At 41.5% G+C, this 24,808-nt stretch overlaps 2 protein-coding genes across 12 annotated transcripts in view; one reads left to right on the forward strand and one right to left on the reverse strand.

The window, feature by feature from the left end:
* Window positions 1-12,166: 12,166 nt before the first annotated feature.
* CUNH17orf58 (chromosome unknown C17orf58 homolog) lies at window positions 12,167-16,859 on the forward strand. The gene is made up of 4 exons (XM_054572915.1): window positions 12,167-12,275; window positions 14,324-14,830; window positions 15,083-15,274; window positions 15,892-16,859. The coding sequence occupies exons 1-4, from the start codon at window positions 12,200-12,202 to the stop codon at window positions 16,080-16,082; spliced, it is 966 nt and encodes a 321-aa protein (XP_054428890.1). The 5' UTR covers window positions 12,167-12,199; the 3' UTR covers window positions 16,083-16,859.
* Window positions 16,860-20,780: 3,921 nt separating this feature from the next.
* BPTF (bromodomain PHD finger transcription factor) overlaps window positions 20,781-24,808 on the reverse strand; it is a 127,579-nt gene continuing 123,551 nt past the window's right edge. For all 11 annotated transcript variants that reach the window (XM_054573052.1, XM_054573049.1, XM_054573047.1 and 8 more), the window contains one exon: window positions 20,781-21,847. In XM_054573052.1, coding sequence (XP_054429027.1) covers window positions 21,811-21,847 — 37 coding nt within the window. In that variant the 3' untranslated portion in view covers window positions 20,781-21,810. The remainder of the gene's footprint in view (window positions 21,848-24,808) is intronic.

Genomic DNA, 24,808 nt, shown 5'->3' on the forward strand with positions numbered 1-24,808 from the left:
AATGCTCTCCCTATCCATGATTCTGTTTCTGTACTTCTTGTTTGCTTAGTTTGCTTTTTTTTAGTTCAATTGTTGATATGTATTTACTGCCATTTTATTGTCCATAGTTTTGATCTTCTTTCTCTTAAACAAGTCCCTTCAACATTTCATATAATAATGGTTTGGTGATGATGAACTCCTTTAATCTTTTCTTGTCCAGGAAGCTCTTTGTCGGTCCTTCAATTCCAAATGATAGCTTTTCTGGGTAGAGCAATCTTGGCTGTAGGTCCCTGCTTCTCATGACCTTGGATATTTCTTGCCAATCCCTTCTAGTTTGCAAAGTTTTTTTTTTTGAGAAATCAGCTGACAGTCTTATAGGATCTCCCCTGCAAGTAACGGACTGCTTTTCTCTTGCTGCTTTTAAATTCTCTCTTTATCTTTAACCATTGGCATTTTAATTATGACATGTCTTGGAGTGGACCTCTTGGCATCCATCCTGTTTGGGACTCTGTACTTCCTGGACTTGCATGTCTATTTCCTTCACCAAATTAAGGAAGTTTCTTTCATTCTTTTTTCAAAAGATTTTCAATTTCTTGCTCTTTCTCTTTTCCCTCTAGCATCCCTATGATGTGAATGTTGGATCTCTTAAAGTTGTCCCAGAAGCTGCTTACACTACCCTCATTTGGGGGGGAATTCTTTTTTCTTATTTTGTTCTGATTGGTTGTTTTTTCCTTCCTCATTTTCCAAATCATTAATTTGACTCTTTTTTTTTAAAGATTTTATTTATTTATTTTAAACAGAGGGGAAGAGTGGGTAGAAAGAGAGGGAGAGAAACATCAATGGGTGGTTGTGTCTCGTGTGCCCCCTACTGGGGGCCTGACCTGGGCTGCAACACAGGCATGTGCCCTGACTGGCAATCGAACCAGTGACCCTTTGGTTTGCAGGCCAGCGCTCAATCCACTGAGCCACACTGGCCAGGGCTGATTTGATTCTTGGCTTCATTCATTCTACTGCTGTTTCCCTGTAAATTGTCCTTTATTTCAATTAGTGTGTCCTTTATTTCTGGCTGATCTTTTTTATGCTGCTGATGTCCTCACTAAGTTCTCTGAGCATCCTTATAACCAGTGTTTTAAACTCCACATCTGATAGATTACTTTTCTCCATTTTGTTTAGTTCTTTCTCTTGAGTTTTAATGTTCTTTCATTTGGGCCATATTTCTTTGTCTCCTCATTTTGGCAGCCTCCCTATGTTTGTTTCTATGTATTAGGTAGAGCTGCTATGAGTCTCTGTATTTTTAGTGTGGCCTGATGTAATATGTGTCCTGTGGAGTCCAGTGGCACAGCCTCCCCTCTCACCCAAGCTGGGTACTCAAGGTGCAGCCCTTCATATGGGCTGGCTACACCCTTCTCTTGTAGTTGAGCCTTAATTGCTGTTGGCAGGTCAATGGGACAGTTTTACCCAGGCCAGTCAGCTGCAAGGACTGGCTATGACCATGTACCACTAACCTCCACCCTCCAAGGAAATCAGCTGTGCAGGAGCAGGGAGGTGGTGCTCTGATGTGGTCTGTAGCTGTCTGCTGGGTGCACAAGCTCTGGGGTTTCCTGGATGGTGTAGGCCAAGGTCAGCCCCCACCTGTGTTCTGCCCTGGGCCACCCTGCATGACCTATGAAGCAATCTGAGATGGCCACTATTTGTGCTTGGCTTGGAGATGCCCAACTGAAGCCAAGCTGTGTATCTAGGCTGGCTGTTGCTAGTGCCTGGCCTGGGGCCACTTAGCAAGAAGTAGGGTTCTGGAGGTTACTGAGAATGGCTGTTGCTTTTTTGATAGGATTTAATAAATTATGAAGCATGGTCTTCATATGAAGACCAGCCATTCATATGGAAAAGCCACAGTTAACAGTTTGGGTGGGATGGAATCTCAGGGGATCTCCAGGACAGGGCAACCAGTGTCAGCCAGGTTGATAGAATCTCAGATATGGCACCTGCCTGCTTGCTCTGTGGCTCTGTGGTTCTGTGAGGGGAGGGTTCAGAAAAAGGACAATGGCCTCTGCCTGCCTTTCTTTCTTGGAGAAAGCTGACCTCTAGCTCTCATCTTGATGCCAAACACTTCATTTCCTCTCTGTATGCCACTGTGGTGCCTTTCAAGCTGTTACCCTGGTGCTGGAGCTCAGAGGAGTGAGTCTGAGTAAGTCTGTGTGTGGGTTCTTTAAGAGTAACTACTTGGGACTCCAGAAGTGTCTTCCTCTGACTCAATCCCCATTGACTTTGCAGCCAGAAGTTACAGGGACTTATCTTCCTGGTACTGGAATTCTGGGCTAGGGGGCCGGTGTGGGGCCAGGATTCCTCGCTCCTCAGATATCCCTCCTGCATTTTTATCAACCACACATGGATTGGGACCAGCCTGTTCCATGTCTCTGCTCCTCCTACAAGTCTGGATGGATCTGGTTTCTTTAATCCTGTAGTTGTCAGACTCCCATTCAACTTGCTCTCTGATTGTTCTGAATGACGGTTGTTCTATATTTTAGGTGTAATTTTGATGTGGTTGTGCAAGGAGGCAAGCCGTGTTTACCTATGCCACCATTTTACAGGAAGTCAATCTAAAATTTTTTATTGATTGATTTTAGAGTGAGAAAAGACAGAGAGAGAAAAACATTGATTTGTCATTCCACTTGTTTATGCATTCATGTATGTGCCCTGACCAGGGATCAAACCCACAACCTTGGTGTGCTGGGACAATGGTCTAACCAACTGAGTTACCCAGCCAGGGCACTTTATGAAATATTTTTACTCTAGTAGTTGGCTTAGTCATAATAAGAAAAGACATCCAAGAGAAGGGTAGAAACACTAAGCTCAGCATAATGATTACCTCTGGGAAGAATAGGAAAAGGTATTAGGGGAGGGGCCTTCCAGGACCTTCAATTGCGTATTGGTTACTCATTGCTGCAAAAGACAAATTACACCAAAATTTAGCGGCTTAAAACAATAAGCGTTTAATAATCGCACTTTCTGTGGCCCAAGAATCTGGAAGCGGCTTAGCTGGGTGGTTTGCTCAGGTCTCTTCGGAGGTGTCAGTCAAGCTGTGGGCCAGGGCTGCAGCCTTACCTGAAGGGTCACCTGGAGGGGAACTGCTTTCAGGCTCCCTTGCCGGTTGTTGGCAGGTCTCAGTATCGTACTGCTTTAGGCTGACAACTTCAGTTCCTCGCTCTGTGGGCCTCTCACAGACTGCCTGAGTGTCTGCCGAACATGGCAGCTGGCTTTCCCCAGAGCAAATGATTTACAAGAGAGAATGCATGACCAAAATGGGAGTTTAGTCTATTTGTACGCTAATTTTGAAAATGTATCTCATCACTTCTCCCTTATGTTATTGGCCCCTCAGACCAGTCCGGCTACAATGTGGGAGGAGATACGCAGGGTGTGAATTCAAGAAGTGAGGGTCACTGGGGGCCAGCCAGCTGGAGACTGTTTACCACCCACTGGGTTTGTAATTTTTTAACACTAAAAAAATGAAGCAAATACAGCAAAAATTTTAAAATTTGATAAAACTCAGTCATAGTTAAACAAGTATCCATTATATTATTCTCAATTTTCTGAATGTTAAATATTTCATAATAAAAATATCTTCCCTTATTGCCAGATGAGAGGTCTTTGGGGGACTTGGTAAAAAAGGTGAAGGAATTAAGGAGTATGAATTGGCAGTTACAAAATAGTCACAGGAATGTAAAGTACAGCATAGGGAATACAGTCAATAATACTGTAGCAACTATGTATGAAGCCAGGTGGGCACTAGAGTTGTCGGGGGGGATCACTTCATAAATTATATAAATGTCTAACCACTGTTAAACACCTGAAACTAATGTAATATTGAATGTTGACTGTAATCAAATAATAAAAAACAAATAAAAATAAAATGAAAACACCCTTCCCCTTAAAAATGCTCAGAGGAAGAGCATACCTCAAATAATGATGTCAAAGAATTGTGAAGACATATCAAGAAACAGTTAGGCACTCTCACAAAAATACAAAAGAAAGGTCCTTGTGAATCAGGAAACTTTAAGAAGTGAGCAGACTAAGATGAAAGAACAATAGGAAGAACCAAAATAGGAGTTAACTAATAATAATTTCTTGGTATTGCCCTGGCTGGCGTGGCTTGGTGGATTGAGCACTGGCCTGAAGATCGAAAGGTCACCAGTTTAGTTCCCAGTCAGGGCACATGCCTGGGTTGCCGGCCAGGTCCCTGGTTGGGAAAGTGCAAGAAGCAACTGATCAATGTATCTCTCACACGTGGACATTTCTCTCCCTTTCTTTCTCCCTCTCTTCCTGTCTCTCTATAAATAAATAAAATCTTTAGGAAAAAAATAATACTTCCTTGGTATTAAATACTCATTGGAAGGAGCCAATGCAGAGTTGATACTACTGGAAATGAAATCAGTGATGTAATGTGCAAACTCAAGAATGTCTCCTAGAATGAAAAGGAAAAAGTTAGAGATAAAAATGATTGAAGAAAAGATAAAATATATAGAAAACAGAATCAGATGATCAATATTAAGAAAGTCACAATAGAATAGAACTATTTGTCAGATTCCTAAGGTAAAAAAATGGTGTGGGTATACAGCTAAACATAGCTCAATGTATTTGAAACAAAATCAAGTCTTTAGTCACTTGAAAATGAAACATTTGAGTCATTTTCATTTGAAAATGAAACAAAATGAAACAAAACATCTGCTAATGAGGAATATCAATAAAACAAAGATGATGACTATGAATTTATTCAACAAAGTTTGGGAAGTATTCATCAATGCAATAAAAAGTTATAATAAATATTTGAAGGAAGAGGCAAAATATATTATTGATAAAGTATGTGGTTTTTTTTACTGGGAGAACCCAAGGGAATCAATTGAAAACAGTTTGGATTATTTTTGTGGGTTTTTTTTTAAAGATTTTATTTATGTATTTTTAGAGAAGGGAAGGGAAGTAGAAAGAGAGGGAGAGAAACATCAATGTGTGGTTGCCTCTCACATGCCCCCTACTGGGAACCTGGCCTGCAACCCAGGCATATGCCCTGACTGGGAATCAAACCCACAACACTTTAGTTTGCAGGCCGTTGCTCAATCCACTGAACCACACCAGCCACGGTGGTTTGGACTATTTTCAGATATACACAAATTAAGATATAAACAGTTAGTATGGATATACATACAAATCAGTAGCTTTTATATATACCTAGAAAAACCAGTCAGAAAATATAAAGTAAAGAAAGATCCTTCCACATTACATTAAAAATATAAAATACCCAGAAAGTAAATTTAACAAGAAAAGTATAGTGCTTTGATGAAGAAAATGATAATATTCTGACAGAGGGAAAAGAAGACTCAAAGAAATGTAGCTATTCCATTTTCATGGACAGGACAATACAGAAAAGCTGTCAATTCCTTTATAATCTATACTTTTAATGCAAATTCAAGAAAAACCCCAACAGGATTTTTAAATTTAGTGAAATAATTCTAAAGTTCACTTGGGGAAAAAAACGCTATCATATTCAAAAACAGTTTTTGAAAAGAAAGATCTGTTATAACACCACGCTAATGATAACCATGCCCCACTGTGGGCAAAAAGGCACGGGAATAAACAGATGTACGAGCACTAACAGAGCAGAGCAGAGAGTCTAGAAATAGATCTACATTTATTATAAGTTAGCACTCTATGTTAAAGGTGACATGTCAACATTGGGAAAGGATGGATTTATTTGCCAATTGGATTAGACAACTTCCTAGTTATTTGAGAAAAAAATAAAATTAGATTCTTACCTCATACTACATACCAAAATAAATTCCAGATGGAATCATGATTCAACTTGAAGCACTAGAATAAAATAGGTATACATATATGTATATAATTTTGAGTTGGACTTTCTAAGCATGACGAAGACACCAGGGACATCATTAAACAAGAGATTGATGGATTTTACATGCAAAATTTAAAAGTTCTATGGCCAAAAAATCGCTAAGAAGTTAAAAATCAAATGAAATTATGTGAGGAAATATCTGCAGTATATACAGCGTGGAGCAAAAGATTTACAGTTGTGTGTACTTAAAACAGTTTATTCTTGTATTAGTGTTTATTAATTATTGTATTATTTTCCATATGAACAGACTTTAAACCCACTTTTGTATAATGGACAAAGAGTTAAAATTCTTAAGCTATAAATAGCTCTTAAACTCATAAAGGAAAATATGAACATCCTAATAAATAGACAAGGAATATGAACAGGAAATTAACAAAAGAAATCCAAATGGCCAATAAATCCATAAAAAAGTGTACAATATCACCAGCAATAAAAAAAGTGAATTAAAGAGAAACGTTTAAAAAAAATTCTTTAGGGTGAAAAAGGTGAAGGGAGCGAGAAGCACAGATCGGTAGTGACCGGAGAGTCCTGGGGATGGAAAGCGCAGCGCAGGGGGTCCGTCAGTACCGGCGTGATAACTACGCGCGGCGCCAGGCGGGGGCTGGACGTATCCCGAGGCCGCTTCGGAAGGCAGAGAGATGTCTGACCGCGGTGCTGCACGCCTGAAACTAACACGAAATAGTGTTAAATGTCACCTATAATTGAAAAAAAATTGTTTAAGAATTTTACATGGGAATTAAAAAAACTCCTCAGAGCAGCAGGAATATCAAATATGGATGATTTTATATCTCAGTGTGGCTAAACAGGCATTATTGCATGCCCGCATCGATTGCTGGTCAGTGTAAACTAATGAAGCATATCTGGGAGACAGTGCGGCCATGTGTAAGAAAAATACTGAAATGATCATATCCTTTGAGTTAGAAATTCAATGTTCAGGAATTCAGTCAATAAAAATGATCATTCAATTCTATAGTTATCAAAATGGAAAGATATTGACAAATCATTAAAATTTTAAATATCACATCATAAAATATGTATATACCATGATCCCACTTTTACATGAAGAAATTATGTAACATATTTACATGTTCATATATTTGTAGAAAAAAGTCTGAAAATTGATATATCAAAATATTTATAGTAGTTATTTCTAGACAATAGAATTATATTTAAATTTTTATTTTTTCTTATCTGTAATATCTAAGTGTGGAATAAATATGTATTACTTGTATCCATTTATAGAGGGATAAAAGATGTAACTGAAACAACCCCAACAGATCTGACTATATAAACTAATAACATTTCTTATTTGAGATTATCAAAAATTAATAGGTCAAACTCTAGGAAACTTCACCACCAGAGATTCCCCTCCTCCAGTACTATTTCTAGTCACAACCTACTCCCAAGAATAACCATTTTCCTGACTTAAAAACAAGCAAACAAACAAACAAAAACCCTCACTCAACAATATATTTATTGATTCTAGAGAGAGAGGAAGGGAGAAAGACTCCTAGACGGGGACCGAGACTGAAACCGTGGGTGGGAGAGACCACGGGCCAACCGACTGCACCACCCAGCCGGGGCCGTTATCCTGTCTTAACTCCAGAGATGAGTTTTGCCTATTTGCGGACCGTATACAACCGTCTTTTGTGTTGGACTTCTTTTACTTGCTATCATCTTTATGAGATTCATCCGCATTCTTTGCTTTTGTAATTGTACATCACTTATTTTCATTGCCATGTTAGCAATGAATGTAATTCATGATTTTGCCCCAGGGAGACATTTGGCAATGTCTGGAGACAGGTTGTCACAGCTGGAGGCAGGGTGTTATTGGTATCCCGCGGATAAGGCCAGGGATGCTGGTCAACATCCTGCAATACACAGCAAAGAATTATCTGCTCAGAATATCAATGGTGCCTGCTCTGTAGTATTCTACTATGTCGCAGGAGAGCCAGTCATTCCTCTGCTGGTGGGGACACAGAAAGTTTTGCCATGGCAAATACTGAAGACAGCCTAAAACGTTCCCAAATGATGCTTTGTCTAAATGAGAACATGTTAGACTGTTAATGAGGTTTTCACATATACAAAGAGTTTGTAATAATATTTTAACAACTTTAAAATACAAGCTGGATACAAAGTTGCATACACAAAACACAGAGTGGAGAGGCGCTTCTGTCATGCTGTCCTGTGAACAACACAGGATCCAGAAACCCGCGGACGGCACCTGTGCAAAAACGAGGCTTGAGAAAGAACCTAGAAGGAAGAACATGGGAACGTTGCAGAGCTTGGTGGGGGTGGGGGTGGGAGGGAGACAAGTCTGTATTTTTGTAGTTCTTATGTCTACACTTTTCTAATTTTCCAAGTTTCCCAGTAGAAGAATATTTAGTGACAGAAAAATAAAATAAAAAATTAAAAGAAACTACTCATAACCACACAGGCGCTCACCGTTGTCTGCCGGTGAGCCGGTCTGCAAGGCATTGTGGCTCGCTGACACTTTGGCCACGAAGCGTCTTTCCCCAGCGTGGCCACCCTGCCTTCCAGGGTCTGGGTGGCCTCGTACTCTCGCAGGTTCATGCCTTTGTACGTGCTGCGTCTCAGCTAGCAGGGCCTGCCCTCTTTGGTCGATGTGCTCTTCAAACCAGAGTCTGTGTGATGTCTCCAGCAAACCTGACTTGGCTTCCACCTCCTACTGATGACCCTCCTTTCTAACAGGTGCAGCTTTTTCACATTGCACTTAGTGCTCTTCTTGAATGTCATTTCCCTCAGTAGTCTATGAGCCACTTGTGAGGAGGACTGAGGTCCTAATACGCCAGGACCTGGCCCAGTACCTGTGGGAATAAACGTAGGGGCTGTCTGAAAATCTGAAGAACTTGGGGAGACCCTGGCCCCAATCAAGAGGGTTTTGAAACAAAACTAGAACGTGACCCTAATTTACCTAACAAGAACTAAAGCAATGGTGTTGAATGAACAGTGATGATGACTAGTATTTCTGGCTTCTAAAACAGTGCTGGGCACATAGTATTGAATATTTTGATACCAGTTGGTGGCCTGCAATTCAATTCTGGCTCTGTCCACCTGGAGTTAGTGCAGACGCCAATAGTAAAGGGCTGGTCAATGCAAGCCTGCCCTCATTTCAGACCAACTGGCTATAAATTTGGGGGTTCTCACAATCCCTGCAGGTGTGATGTTTATCCACAGTGACTCACAGAACTCAGGACTGGGCTATACTTCAGGTCACAGTTTTATTACGAACGATACAGGTCAGGATCAGCCAAATGAAGAGACATATATATAGGGTGGATCTGGGAGGGCCCAATTACCCAGCTTCCTTGCTATCTCGCCATGGGTCAGGGCACATCGCCCTCCCAACACATCAGTATGCTCACCAACCAGGAACCCGCTGGGATTTCAGTAAGTAGGCACCACGGGTTAAGTCATTCATTGGCCATGTGAGCAAATCCAATCTTCAGCCTCTCTCCCCTCCTGGAGAAGGTCCAGTTGGCTCAAAGTCTTGACCATCTAACTGCATGGTCGGTCTTTCTGGTCCCAGCTCCCATCCCGAAGCGATCAAGGGGGGCTCTCCAGTCACCTCATTAGCATAAACTCAGGTGTGATCCAGGGAACTCATGAATAACAAAGACATTTCTACCACCTGAGAAATTCCAAGGGTTTTAGGATCTACATGCCAGGAACCTGGCACAAATTCTTTCTTATACAACACATAGTAGATGCTCAACAAGTACTTGCTAAACAGAAAGATATACCAAAATACCAGAAATTGGCAGGAAAGAGGAAGGCAGTTCAGCTCTTGGATCCTGCCACCTGACACATGTATACATATACCTATTATGGAGATGGACACATTAGAGTATGAGAAACCAATACTGGTAAACATTCCAATCATATGACAAACTCCTTGTGCTCTGGTTTATATTACCAAGCACCATGATGATAATTTTGCTTCCCACGTGACTTGTTTATAGGAAGAGAATGCTAGCCAGGCTGACATGAGCATGCACATCTGCCTGAGTTGATTTCTTGTAAATTAATAAAGTGGCATTCTGGCTTACACAGATCAGTCTCTGAGCTCTTTGTGTCTCATGGGGTTTGGAACCTGCAAGCCAGATGCTGCCCAACCCTGGACCCTGGCAAGTTCTTCCAGACTGATGCCACCCAGGGAGCCTCTAGGAGCCTGGGGGAGCCATCCAGTTTGTCCCCGCCCCTGTATTTCAGGGCATGGGCTTCAGGGCATTCACAACATCCCCGCAATAGAAGAGCTTCAGGAATGCCTCAGGTTGGATCTGGGTGACTTGAATATAATCTCTAGCAGGTATTTTTGAGATGTGGTTGTAACTGAGAAAGCTTAAGCCTAATCAATTTTTTTCCACTTGACTTAAAGAAAGGGCATGTGAAAGAAAGGAATCTGAGGACATCAATAAACTGGGCCTCAAAAGCACGAATTTCACAGTATTTATCTGGTCCTAGCTAGAGTTTGGAGACACTGACTGGTGTATTCAAGCCTTACAGTGACTGAGGAGATTTAGTCCTCTTCAAAAATCTGAATAAGAAAGATTATCTTACCTTCAGCTGTAATTCAATCTCGTGCTCAAAATACAACCTTCTGATTAATTATTAGACCTCTGAATCACCTTTATTTCAGCCTCTGGTTTATACATCTGCCTTTTATGAGTTTGGTTAATGTGAGTCAATCCCATGAATCTGCTCCAATGATATACTCTGAGTTTCAAGCTGAGGAAAGTCGAGAACCAGACTACAGAACATAGTGACCTTCTCATACTGTCAGCCCGTGACTAGATACACAGCTCCTCTCTAAGGGAACATATTTACTTTACTGGATCCCTCAAACCACAATACACCTAACTCAGGAATCTTTCTACAATATCCCTGAATGATGTTCTCTTTGGATGCCCCCAATGGCCAGGAGCTCACTGTCACCATGTTTCAAAGCAGTGTGATTTCTTGGAGATCTTGGTTGTTTTAATACTCTTTCTTGAATTTATAACTTTGCCCTATGGTTCTTTCACAAAATACAACAAATGCTCTTGTGTGCCTAGGCTGCCCATCCTCAGTTCCTTCAAAATAACTTCAACATGATGAAGCCCAATCTCCTCACCATCCCATTGTTCTCCTTCTAGCTTTCCAGCATCTTTCTGGGAAACACAATCTCCCCAGAATCTGGTTTGTCCACTACCACTGTTATTTTTGAGACACAAAATACTAGTGCCGCAAAAGGTTGTTATTTCTTTCAGCTGCTGCATCTCACCATTGGCTTGGGCGCTTTAGATAAAATGCCCTCATCTCATCTCCATGCAGTGTCCCTTGCCTTTGGACTTGAAGCTGTTGAAATGAGATGCACATTGGGAAAGCTGTGGATTTACTACATTGAGCTTATTTCTGCCCTTGATGAATACTGTTTCCGTTTAATATCAGGAAGAGGGTCCTTAGCTCAGGACCAGTATACAGAGCTGGTTCCAGAATTCAGACCTAAGCAGTGAATGATTTTTTCTTAGAAGGAAAAGAAAAATCACCTTTCTCCAGGAGATGAGCCACCACTGGCAACCTGGGAAGGTGTTTTATTTGTCTCTGTCCGCTAGCACCTGGCAGGTAAAAGGCTTAATGAATCCTGCCAACTAGATACCGGTTTCAGTAGGGAGAGGGAGTGTGGAAAGGGAGAAGAAAAGCTATTTTGCTGATGGATTTTTTTCATCTGGTTCTAGAATATAAAAATTGGGTATATAGTAAAATCATTTAACCAAACCTAGGATACAGTGACTTGTTTCTCTTGGAATCCCTGACACATTCTGGGATGAACTCTCTGTCATCTGAGATCCCCTCCCTGCCACAAGCCCAAGCTATCTGAAGCACTCATTAGCCTATTTATTGCACACTTAACCTAGGAAAAACTTCCTACCATTCATTCTCCCCTACCCCTTCCCTCGGCCCCTTAACACCCTTATTCTCTCCACTTGACACCCCATCCTCTCCTCCAGCCTAGCCCACAAATTCACAGGGATTTAAAGTTTAGGATTTGATGTTATCATTGCCCCGAGACCGCAGGACACACATTCGCAGGGACAACTTTGTGAGGCCATGTGCTGTCCTGTTCTCCTTAGGAAGTGGGAGAAATCCCTGCGGCTCCGTGTTGTTCCAATGGCCTGTCCAGTGAGTGATTCCCGTTTCCCCAAAGGCTGCCCCTCATTAGCATGAAGGGGGTGGGGGTGTGGAGAAGGGGTGGGGGGAGAGAAACAGCAAAAAGCCCTGGCTCAGTTTTAGAGCCTGGGAACCTTGTCTAGCAAAATGACAGCTAGAGCTTTCTGGCTCCTCTGTTTGATCATTGGATCATCTCCGGAATCCCCAGTGGCAGAGAGAAAAGGTAAGATCGATGACACGCTGAGCCCTGGGAGAGGGGCTGGGATGGGGTGGGGTGTGTGGGGGAGCTGGGGAGAGGGCGCGATGAAGGGCGGGACAAGAAAGGGGTCAGAGTTTGCAAGAGAGGAGACTTCGGGTCCGCATTCGTGTTCGCAGGGAGCAAAATGTGTCCCCAAGATTTTGTGTGTCTTGGCAGCCTTTTCGGAGAGAAGCCAGTTCAGCTACTGAAATGATCTCGAGCGAGCCGGGCAGGCTGGAGAAACTTTGCATGTTAAGTAGTTGCTCCATCACAGAGCAGGGGAAGTGTCAGAAGGGCGCCTTTCGGGAACCTTGCTGGCCAGGCTGGCTGGACAGGGTGGTGGCGGGCGCCCCCGAGGAGCGCGGGGTCCGCCCTGCACCCGGCTCCCACCTTCCTCCGCTCTCCCTGCAGCCCCAGCGAATGGCCCTGTGACACCTGAGTCTTTAAAACGCACAATTTCATGCATGAAATGAAAATAAGTTACTGAGGGAATGTAAAAGTAAGGGATTTTTCTATGGGGAGGTGTTTTTGTTTTGCTTTTTGGGGGATGTTTTGTTCGATTCACTATCTCTGGGAAAATAGCTTCCGCACCTCATAGGGCAATTTAGTTTGGGTTATTTTTCCACATGGAAATTGAATGACTTCAGTGGCATTTAACCCAAATATCGGACAATCTTTCCCATGACAACAGATGGTGATATCAATGGGGAAGCAGTTGTGAGGTCAACAGCTGACTGTCAGGAATTGGATGTCCACCAGAACTTTATTCAGCTGTGTATGCGACCACGTTGACCATGATGAGTCAGAATGAACCTCTTTGCAAAAACATGAACTATAACCAGCTATTATTGCTGGGTAAAAGCTGATTTTAAAGGAGATTGTCAATTTGGCAAGACAAATCACTTTAAATGAAGTGTTTTAAAAAGCTGCAAATGGGCAGACCAAGCTCTTCAATGCAAGAGGAGAGAAAGGCCGAAAACCAGCCGTTAAAACAATAGAAAGAGAAAAAATTCAGACAGGTTCTTGTGCCTGTTCAGAGGGCACTGGGACCCAGGCAAAAGGGGAGCTGATATTGTGTAACTGGTCATGGAAAGTTGCCCAGGCTTCCAAGTTGGCTGGGTTTCTCACCAACCTGTCTGTAGCCCTGGGGGAAATGATTAATAATTTAAAAAATTTGTTTGCATGCCATACCATTTAGGAATTTTTTTCTCCAGCATCAAAAGAGGGAAAATTGTAAGCGATGTGTGTGCTTTTATACTTAACCAGGGGCCTCTGCCTCCCAGCCAGGCTTTAAAAATCTTTCTTAGCTGTGGTTCACCAGTAAGTGGTGTCCAAGAAGCCAGATAAAAATCCACTCTCGAATGCCTGATTCTGCAGAGACCAAGATGACAGTGTAAACACGGATGGGAAAACCAAATAGTTCTGTTGTCAGGGCGCTTAAACAATTAGGAGAACCTGTAATATGAGACCTCTCCCCCTGGGGTTTGCTCTAGGTACTTTCTCAACAAACTGTACACAGCAAAAAGGCGGATGTTTATATACATACTACAGAAAGGGCAGAAGGAGTTTGTTCTTCAACCAGAGTTGTCAGCTATGTTTAGTCCTAGAACAAACAGGGGGTTGTAATTTTAAAAGCTATAGGTTTGGAAAGGTTCCTTAACAAAATGAAGTGTTCCCACGTGGGGAGAAAGTTTTGCTTAGTTGGCCTTATTCTAAGAGGGCAAGACCCTCACCTCGGTCTTCCTTTGAGGCCTAATAAACGGACCAGAAGCTGAATATCCCCTCCCCAGACCACAGGGATGCCTGTCCCCGCCCCCGCCCGTGATAGCGTTCCTTCACTTCCACGTGCCCTGGCCTCCCCATCTCTCCTCTTGCAGGTGCTTGCTGAGTTTGCATTGTCCCCCGTCCCCCTTGCCCTCCCAGGGCTCCGTCTTCTTTCTCCCCGTCAGCCTCTCCTTCCCTCCGCGGCCTCATCTCCTTTGGCCGCCTTCCTCCCTCTCAGCCTCCCCGCCTCTCCTCTTCCCTTCCTATAGCCTCGCCGCCCAACGACAGAAACCCCGACCCCGGCGGCGGTCCGAGTGCGGAGGAGACACCGGGGCCACGGACGCAGCCGGTCCCCGAGACCGCTCCTCCCGCCTGGTCGGACCCGCGACGCCGGAAGCCCCCGCCGCCCGCCGAGAACCGAGCTGGCTTCCGGGAGGCCGCGCGCGCGCCCGCCGGGCCGCCGAGCCCGCGCCTCCTGCAGGTCGAGAACCGCGCGTCGCCGCGCCGCGTGCCCGCGCTGGAGGACACCCCCGGGCGCGCGCGCACCCGGTCCCTGCACATCCCAGCCGCGCGCGCCCCCCCGCGCGCCGCCGACGCCTCCTCCAGCCCCGCTCACCCCAACCGGCCGCGCGCCGCCGCGTCGCCCCCGGGACTCGCGCCACCGCCTTCGCGCCTCGGCCCGCCGCGGGGGAACACGGAACCCGGCGCCGAGTCCTGTGCGCACGCCTGCGGGGCGGACCTGGACGAGCGCGAGTCTTACTGCGTGAGCGAATTCGGTGAGCCCCGCCCTACAACTCCTCCCGGGCCCGGGGTGCAGAGCCTGGGCTGTCCGGCGAGCCCTTCCGAGCCGAGAGCGCTCGACTATTCACACGGACACCCTAAGGCAAACCCTAGAGAAACCTACCCACTCCGTCCTGCAGGCCCCATAATCGTGTGGACTATGTCGTGATTTGTTAAAAATGCACTGGGGGAAAAAAGAGGAAGTGAGCGTTAAGCATTTTTCCAAACTTTTTGTGTTTTGAAAGCAGCACTGAACGGAATCGTGCATGATGTGGACGTGCTCGGCCCAGGGATCCAGCTGGTGACTCTGCTGGTGGACCGGGACGGGCTGTACAAGATGAACCGCCTGTACATCACTCCGGACGGGTTTTTCTTCCGAGTCCACATCTTAGCCCTAGACTCCTCCAGCTGCAATAAGACATGTCCAGAATTTAAACCTGGTATTGAAAATTATCTGCCCACTTTTCATGTGTACTTTATGCCACCATTTGTAACTTGGGTGCCACAGCTCGGTCCCAATTGGACACCCCAGCACCTCTGAGGGGAAGGGGTATTGCAAAATGAATAGAATTCAGGCGGGAAGTATTATTTTGACCACTGTGATTTAAGCTCCATCAATCCCCCACCCTCTGTGCCTCTGGGTTAAAAGGTGGGGTACAGCATGGATTGACCCAAGGCTGGCACTCAGTAAATACTCGTTGACAAATTGAGTGCATGATGGAACACAATTGTCATGAGATGCACAAGGGGCTCTATATAAAATTAGTTTAGAAACACATTTTTGGGGGGGTGGGGCGCGGCTGTCCTCTCCCATGCTCTGGAAAATCCTGTTGATATACTGTGATTAGGGCCTCCGTTCCCTATTATTAACTGGTTACAGGCTTATTATCCTTAAGGTCACTACTAGACTGCACGTGTTGTCTGAGGGTTAAATGTCTGGGATTCAAGATAATAGATTCAAGCGTAGGCATTTCTTAAAGATCTTACATTTTCATATTGTTTCATAGCATTTAAGACACTGTGAATTTATACTTTTTCTTTCTCTGCCTCGACCCAGGCAGCAGGTATATTGTGATGGGCCACATCTACCATAAGAGGCGGCAGCTCCCTACAGCTCTGCTCCAGATCCTCAGAGGGCGCCTCCGACCTGGAGATGGACTGTTGCCGAGCAGCAGCAGCTATGTGAAAAGGTTTAACCGAAAAAGGGATGTGCAAGTTCAAGGTGCAGTTCACACCCAATGCATTTGAATTTACCAGCGTGGCATTTCTGGATCGTAAGAGACTTGGAATTGATCAACAAGACAGGAAAGGTCTAGATTCATATAATGGGATCTTCCTTTAGAATAGGGCACATGGCTCCTTTATATGAACTAGTTGTGTAGTTCCAACTTCAGTAGTGAAGCTGTCACCTTATTTACAAAATGCTTCTTAAGTGACATGCTTCTGAGTTCTGTGGCAAAGTTATTCCACTCCTAGCAGTTATGCATAGACAGCGACTGACCTGTCCCATTAACAGATCACTGCTTCATGCTGTTTATTTTTAATTATTTTAATTTAAATACATTCTCAGTAGAAATAGTTCACAAAAAAAAAACATTTCCTTGATTTTATATACAACTTTGAATAGTTTCTATCACGTATCAAACCAAATTTTATACCTAAACCATCACATTTTAAGTTCTTTATATAACAGTAAGTGCACTAGTCGAAGACATGTATGATGTCATATAGATCAAACAGATGGGTCAGAGCTGAAGACAAGTTATCAAGTTTTACACTTAAAGAATACTAACGGGCTTAATTCAAGCAAAATTTTATTCAAACAAGTGTTTCTGATGTACCAAAGTGTAAGATAGTTTATTTTCATGCCTTCCTGCTCCTAAAAACATGTTTTGTGTGAACTGGCAGCTATCCCAATGCTAAACATATTCTGGGTGTATCTGATGTCTTTTTTTTTTAATTAAGACAAGTATCATGTTAGTGTTTGTAAAGCAGTAAATCGTGCTTTGAAATCAGACCTTGGATGCACCTGGGTTTTTTTTGTTTTTTTGGGTTTTTTTTGCCTCATCAAACTCCATAGGTTTGGGAGAAAGCCTCTCTCAAACTTACTCCACAAACCCTGGAACCCATATTCAATGACGGCTTGCAAGCATGTGAATTTTAAATGCTTTCCAGTTGGGTTAAAAAAGGTTTGAGTCACTAGCTGAATTTAGTATTGATTTTGTATTTGAGTTCACAAAGATATTAACAGTCTGTTTTTCAGAAGACCAAGCTGTACTGCAGTTCATTTGAAACACTGAATAGACATTGATAACCCATGGCTGAAGATTATGGCCTAAAGAAAAATAAAAAGGAACTGCACTAAATAGAGAAAACATACTATTTGGACTTAAAGTAAACATACTCAGGGAGCGCAAGTGTCTTTAGTCTAGTGGCACACAGTCTTTAATGGACATACAGCACTGTAGGACACCAGGACAGGACTCTAGAGACACTTCTTGGGGAAATCAAGCAGCAATAGCCTAAGACATAACATCTGAGTGTGATGGGAGGTATGGTTACCTTGTTTGTCCCCAACATGGAGCGAAGTGGTAAACTAAACGTTGAGAGGTCCTGACTATTACTCTGTGGTTAAAGCATTACTAAAGAAACTTTAAGAGAATTTTCCAAAAACAAGCCTTGCCCAAACACATTTAAAAAATCATAATAGAGTTGCTTCTTGGGAATCAGCTACATGATTACATGAACTATTGGTTGGAAGCAGCAAATGAAGAGCTTCTGGATTATAGCTTTAGAATAAAAATTAAACTCAGATTTTAGTAAGTCACAAAAGTCAAAGCCAAATTTTTAAATGTCAAGGCTAAGTGGTGATCTTGCGAAACACAGTGGGGGAAATCACAGAATGGCCAAATAGATAAATTATTGGTTGGATGGTCATATGTTTGAACAGAAAGTTATAAATAGGTGTGGTTTAGAAGAGGAAAAAAATACCACTTTTACACAGCCTGCAAGTTAGGATTTGATTAGACTGATCTGATACTAATTTCTGGGAAATTTTAGAAACACACAAAATGTGCTGGCATTGTGTGAACTGCATGATGCTGGAAGGCCAGTTAGCATGTACAAACACAAACACAAGCAGGCCAGCTTTTCAGAAACTTCCTCTTAAAATTAAGGCCATCATTGAAGACCAGGTTTGCAATGAAAGTCAGGTGAGGCTCAGATGGGTTAGAGCTGCGGTGGGCATGAGGGTGGGCGCAGCAGACAGTGCAGACTGGAACTGCCCTTAGCAATCAAAGTGAAAAGGTATCTCTTCAATATTCAGTCAGTGCTTTGGATTAATAATTTTATGGTAAATCTCAATTAACAAATTCACTGTAGTTCCTAACTCTATTGTTCTATTCGTAAGATTTTTTTCTGAGCACATGGCTTTGTGTTCCAGAGACTAAAGGACTCCGTGCACCAGTCTGGTGCCTTCAAGAGAAACTCATTAGCAGCTGTTCGAATTAAGCTGCTAGAATTCAAGGGAAAAAAGTACTTTTGGCAGGGCAAGGTTTAGAAAAGATACATACATTTTTGGGGAAGTACTAACTGTTTACTGTCTTTAAAAAAATCACTTGGCACTGTTTTATGTCTCTTAAAATCATTTTTAAGGTTTATCAAACGTATATGCAACGGACCTGACACCTGTAACGCACAACTGCCATTTCAGGGACAGGACTTTATCGTTTAAAAAATATAGCCTATTTCTTCTGCTGTATTTGGTCCTAACTGGATCAAATCGGGTGTGATCTCCTGTGAAATGGCTTTTTTGGTATCTTATTCTAAGTATCCAGAAGGATCTCAGAATATTTCAAATTATTAAAAATACTTCTCAGCTGGTTCTGTCCAAGTACTTAGAAGACATTACTTTGCCCATAAAATAGACCACCATTCTCATTTTTAAGGACAAATTTGGGACCTGGGGTAACAGCCTCAGTCACAAAAGGGTGAGTTCTGCAGCAGTCACAGAGCTCTGTCTAGCTCAGTCTGTAAGTGCACAGGTGGAAAAGGTCAAGGCTGACTCTTTACTATGAGACACACGCAAAGATGCAGGGATCTGCGTAACAGAAATGAACAGGAACAGGTAAAGAACTTTTATTTGCAGATTCTAGGAAGGTGGATTACAAACAACAGCAAATGTCAGTGTCCCTAAAAAATACCCCAGGCTACTTAAATATATAAAAAGGTAATTGTTTTACTTTAAAAAATATCTCTAAAAGTTCCTAACTTTTAAAAACCTACCTACCGCAGGACATTAACTAAAATCAATTCCTGCAGAATTTGGACAGGAGGAAAAAAGTCTTACCAATATTAAGAAAATACTTTTCATGAAATAGTTTCAATTGTGAATTTGGCAAATGAAACATAACAAGCATTGAAAACACCTTTGGACAAAGAAATCTATTGATGTAAATTAAAGATATTTTTAAGCCCAAAGAAATATATTTGGGGTGGGTAGAAAAATCCCAACAGTATCATCAATGTGCACTCTATTACTTCGATTATTGAAAGCACAATAGCTGTCATATGTGTATCTTATTCAATAGCAGAAGCTTGTCAAAGAATACTCGTAAGAATGCTGCTTTTGAAACTCCTTATGGGTTATAAGAAACGTATGCTTTTCAAAAATTACCTTTGGAAGACTAAAGCTCTGTAGTGGATAAAAACTATAAAATGTCTATATATTTATATGATGGTAGAAATTGCAAAAGGCTTTAAAATATTAAATATGCATATGAAATTAACATCTTCCTGGTCAGAGGATTCCCATAAAATCTACCTTTTTTGTACAACTTGGCAATGCCAACAGCTACAGAAAATATATCAATCAACCAACCACTGTTTCATTAGAAACTGCACCAAATCCAATGTCAAAAACATTACTTTATTTTTCTAGATGAAATGTCCTTTTACGTACAAAAAGAATTGCTGTTTAGAATTTGCCACAATCTGTTAAAAACATAGCAATCTATTGCCTACAGGTAGGAAAGTTCTTGCTGCAACAAGTTTTAAATGATTAAGCCCATATATATCTATATCTATGAATAAATAATACAGAAATATTGTGATGTGATGAGATGCAGAATAATTTTATAATTCATTAAAATGTAGGGTTCTTGCATCAGCACAGTGCATACAATATGTAACATTTTTCAAAAGTAAAAGGACAAAATAACCTATATTTGATTACTTCCATGTTAATATTTTAAGCAAAAACGGTTTCCACATTGAGCATTATTAGTGTCTTTAGTTTGTAAGCAAAGGTTTAAGTGACATTTTTATGTACAAAAAGGAATGGGCTTCATTAGATAAAATTAACCCAGAACAACCTGTACACCTGAGCCTGTAATAAGAAAGAATTGGGAACTGTAGCAACATCTTTCTTTTAAGAAACTAAGATCTGGGAAAGATTCTGCATAGCAGGGTGATAGTAAACAGAAGGAAACTTTTTAAAAACGTTAATTTCAGAAGTTGGTGGGACATAGCTAACATGAATTAGTGCAAAATCTAGTAAAATTTTTGCAAAGCTGCATAAACCAACCATGGCAGATCTTCTACAAGCTATTGTTACAATGCCTTAATATAAGTGTAAGGTTAGAACACTGAAAGGAAGAACATGCAAATATACCCTCCTCTTGTTGTTTCCATTTCTCCCCTTCCTGCTTACATCACTTTTTATGGGGGGTGGGGGGGCAACAAACAACAAAACTTAACCAACGAACAAAAAATACAAAAAGATGATGTCATCTAAAAATGCCCTCCATAAAATATAAGTAGCTGTCTGTAACGGCCTGGGATCACATAACGTACAGAAGGCGGCAATGTGTGTTTGGTCACATTACCTTTTTAACCAGAATGATCAATGATGCAACAGGACTAGCACCCCTGAAGATTTTTCTCTGACATGATGACAATGGGCTGGGAATTATAAAATGAAGGGCCACTACTATCCTGGACAAACCCAGGTACAATTAGATGCTTCTGCATTTTGTTTACCTTGCAGCCCTCCCTTTTCCCTCAAAGGCTTACAGATAATCATTAGCGCACATTCAAAGACACCATCTGTGGGAGAAAAATGATCTCCATTTATTTTGTTTCATATACATCCATAGTTGAATTTTAATACAAAAAGAAAAAAATTAGAATCTGACAAATGTTTACAAACAAGATACCTTCAAATAGATTTTACTCATTTTAGCCTGGTGCAGAGTAAATGACAAATTGTACTGTTATATTCAAGGCAACAGAGTCTGTAGTCCAGGACCACTTAACCCAACCTTTATGCAAGCTTAATTTTCATCTACCATGAACAATAAACTCATTGTTGATTCCCAGTTGTGTGTGTGTGCACATGTGTACATAGCAGCTCCTTTCATAGAAAGAAAAGACATCTAGAGGTCGTCTTGTACTTTTGCCTATAGGAATCATGATAAGATACAGAATGGATTACATGTAACCGGGGCTGGATTTTATAAGAAAAAATAATTAGCTGACAAATGAGGGCAGCAATAAAAAAGCGTCTTTTTTGCAACAATAAATAAATACAGTCAAAGTTTTCTGTGAGACTCTAAACCAGCTTCTTCACTGAAGAGCAGACGTGGCATTTCCATGGAGTTACACTTGACCCCATATTATCTTTTTTTCTTGCTTTCTTTTTTCTTTTTTTTTTTTTCAATAAAATTTTCCCGCTTCTGCCACAATAGTAAAAACCATTTGATCTTGACAAGATAATGGTGTCGCTGACTTCGCTTTTCCTTTGTCCGTTGGACAAAACTGGTCAAGAATAAAACTGGACTGCTATGACCAATAAAAACGAAGTTTAGGTCAAGTCTTGTCAGGATAACCTGACTAAAAACATCTGGCTCCTTAATTTAAAATAGTTCAGACAACCAGATTCTTGCTGTGTTTTATGCTTAGGTTAACACGCTGAACTTTAAGAAGCTGTAGACTGCAGTTTGTTGTTATGAGACCTACAGAATATAGAAAACAGGGAACAATTAAGCACCCTTCATTTTTGAAAACAATGATGCTTTATGTGGATGCCAAGGTCAATCTGGGGGAAGCAGCCATGTTCTTTCATTCACCCTTGGTGAGCAAATGTGTGAGAACAAGTAAGACATTTTTTACCTTAATATTAAAAATTTTCACTGTACACTAAACATGAAAATTCACTGGAAAAGGCCAATATTAAAAAAAAAATATGTAAAATAAAAATTACATTTTTAGCCAAAGGGACAACTAGAGACATTTGAAAAAGCATTACATTGTGGTGCAAGGTGTCTGGTGTGTGCCGAGCGCGCACGCACATGCTTATTTACATTGATTTGGGGAATGTGAAGGAAAAAATGTTAAAGAGAAATAACAATATTAAAATCACATTTCTTTCTATTAAACTCCAGAAAGTCTCCTTTCTAGTTTCACAGTTTTATTCATAACCTTCGTTAGTAAATCTAATTACTGTACAGTTACCAGAACTAAGTCAAAGTATGTTCTACTGCAATAGTGTCTATAAATACAGCATTTCAGGAGTTTACAATCTTAAATACATTGTTCAACATGGCTGCAAGAGTAAATTGTTTGTTACTATACATCTTTTTTAACATTAAAAAATTATATTAACTAATCTGAATTTGAGGGGGCAATTTTGAATTAGGTAATGACGCAGTGTAATAAGGAACGGCCCCAACACCCAGTTCTGATTCCAGTTAAAAATTCAGACTAAAGATATCACAATCTGTAAGAAAAGAAAGAACATGGATGGTCTAGATGATGAATTATAACAAAGTACAATAATGAGAATAATTTGCAAACAATGCTGGCAAAATGAAAACGGAAGGAAAAAACGGGAGGCAAAGCAAATACTAGAAATCCATAAATAAATCATATTCCAATGATTGGCTATATATGTACTTCATTCTGTCTTACATCAGCAAATCAACAAAAACTCACTGAGCAAACTTCTCAGTTGGCAACCATGTTCTTACTAGTATTACTCAAACCTGAAAAGCTACGTAAGATAGCCTGGTGGCAAGCTCTCCTAAGTTGGCCCCCTTTACTGTGTGCAGAACTGACTCCTAGGCCCCCTTCTCCCCCAGCTCTCTGGTCACGCCCCAGGCCGCCAGGGTGTTCCCCTCCCGCAGCGGCAGGGGCTGCTGCGCCCATGCAGGGTTCTGCCTCCAAGCTGGGCAGCCGGGTGCGACTCAAACCCCCCTGCTTCCACCTCACAGTTACCACCAAAGGCTCTATATATATAGCCTTCCCAATTTTTTTAAAAAGCAATTTTAGAAATGTATTCAGAGGACTAATAGTTGGAGGTATAAATAAAAAAGATGGAGAGGCCTCTGAATAAGTTGTGGTCCTCTCTCCTTATCTTAACCTGAATCCAGGCTCCCCAAGCTCAATCACTTTTATCAGTTCTTAGGCAGTTAACATTTGTTATGCTACTATTTCCGGCTTTATCTATTTTATATTGTTGAAAATCCTGTTAGGCAAATAGAACTGAGCTCCTGTAAACACTTCTCCATCTCCCTTCTTGAGTCCCAGTTTTACTTCCCTACAAATTTAATCTTTCTATGCTTTGTCTAGAGGCTGATTCTAAAAGTTGAAAATCAATGTAGTATTTACATTACTACGACTATGTAAACACTTTTCTCTTTAGCATCTACTCTTTTGTTAAGAGTGCATTCTCAGCATTCTTATACAACTTCTTGTTTTTCATGGAGCTTCTAATTGCCTTTCATTTTCTCTTCTTTCTTAAATAAACTATCTTTTTCCCCACCTTGTCTTCCCCCAGACACCTTTCTCATGGGAGTGCTTCATTCTCCTCCTGGGTCAGAGTAATTGCCATTGTTTTCCCGAACGTCTTGTTCCCTGGATCCAAGGTCTTGTTTTCTTGATTTGCTTATTTTGCTACTGAATATCTCAAAACCACCTGCCTAAGAGGATGCCTGGGAAGGAGGCTGTTTCTGAGTCCTTACATGACTAACTCATATATCTGCTTCTATCCTGGACTGTTCGGCTGGCCAAGGACTTCTAGGCTGAGAATCATTTCCCCTCAAGCTTTTGGATTCCTTTCTCCATAATCCTCTAGAGGATCCGACTATTGCTAGAAAAGAGTCTGATGCGAGTCTAATTCCTGTTCCTAAGTAGGCTGTCTGTTGCACCCTCTTTAGAAACTCTCAGGAGAGCCTTCTTTATCCTGGGCATCTGGAAATGTTGCAGCGATGACTATGTGGGTGGAGCCTTTTCCATTTGTCCAGCTGGCTTGTTCTGTTTGTTTTATCAATTGTCCTCATCATTCCACACACCCTCCCACCCCCACCCTGTTCCCTACCCCACAAAAGAGCAACCTCCACAGGGAGCCAGGAACTTATTTTATTCACTGCTGGTATATTCAATCTCTGACACAGACCAGAGTCTGAACCATATGCTGAATGAATACATTTATTTTCCTTGGATTTGAAGTCTTGTGCCTCTCATTGGCTCAGGAAATTTTTCTTACATTATTAGTGTTTTGATAATTTCCTCTCCTTTGTCCTCTGTTTTTTCTTTCTGGAATTTCCATTAAGTGAATATTGCATATTTTATAACATTTTTTTCTTTTACATTTTCAATTCCTTGTATTTCTGTTCTTTATGCTGAGAGAGTTCCTTTGTTTTAATTTTCATGGCTTGCAATAAGTTCAAATTTTCCAATCACTTCTTTTTCTCAGATTGTTCTATATTCCTAATATCCTATTCACCATTTTGTAAAATTTTTCTCAGGCCATGATTTAAAGGTGTTTTTGTTGTTGTTGTTTTTTAAATTTATTTTTAAAGTTCTCTCTAGTTTTCTCTGGGATCTATTTTTCTGCTAGATCTTGACCCTTCTCCTTCCCACTGCAGGCTTTCCTCACATATCTGGCTGGCTGTTCACACATGAGAGGAAGTTAA

This window comes from Pteronotus mesoamericanus, unplaced genomic scaffold (genome assembly GCF_021234165.1).
Source record: "Pteronotus mesoamericanus isolate MK-2021 breed Mesoamerican mustached bat unplaced genomic scaffold, CSHL_Meso_final contig_246, whole genome shotgun sequence".
Classification (NCBI taxonomy): domain Eukaryota; kingdom Metazoa; phylum Chordata; class Mammalia; order Chiroptera; family Mormoopidae; genus Pteronotus; species Pteronotus mesoamericanus.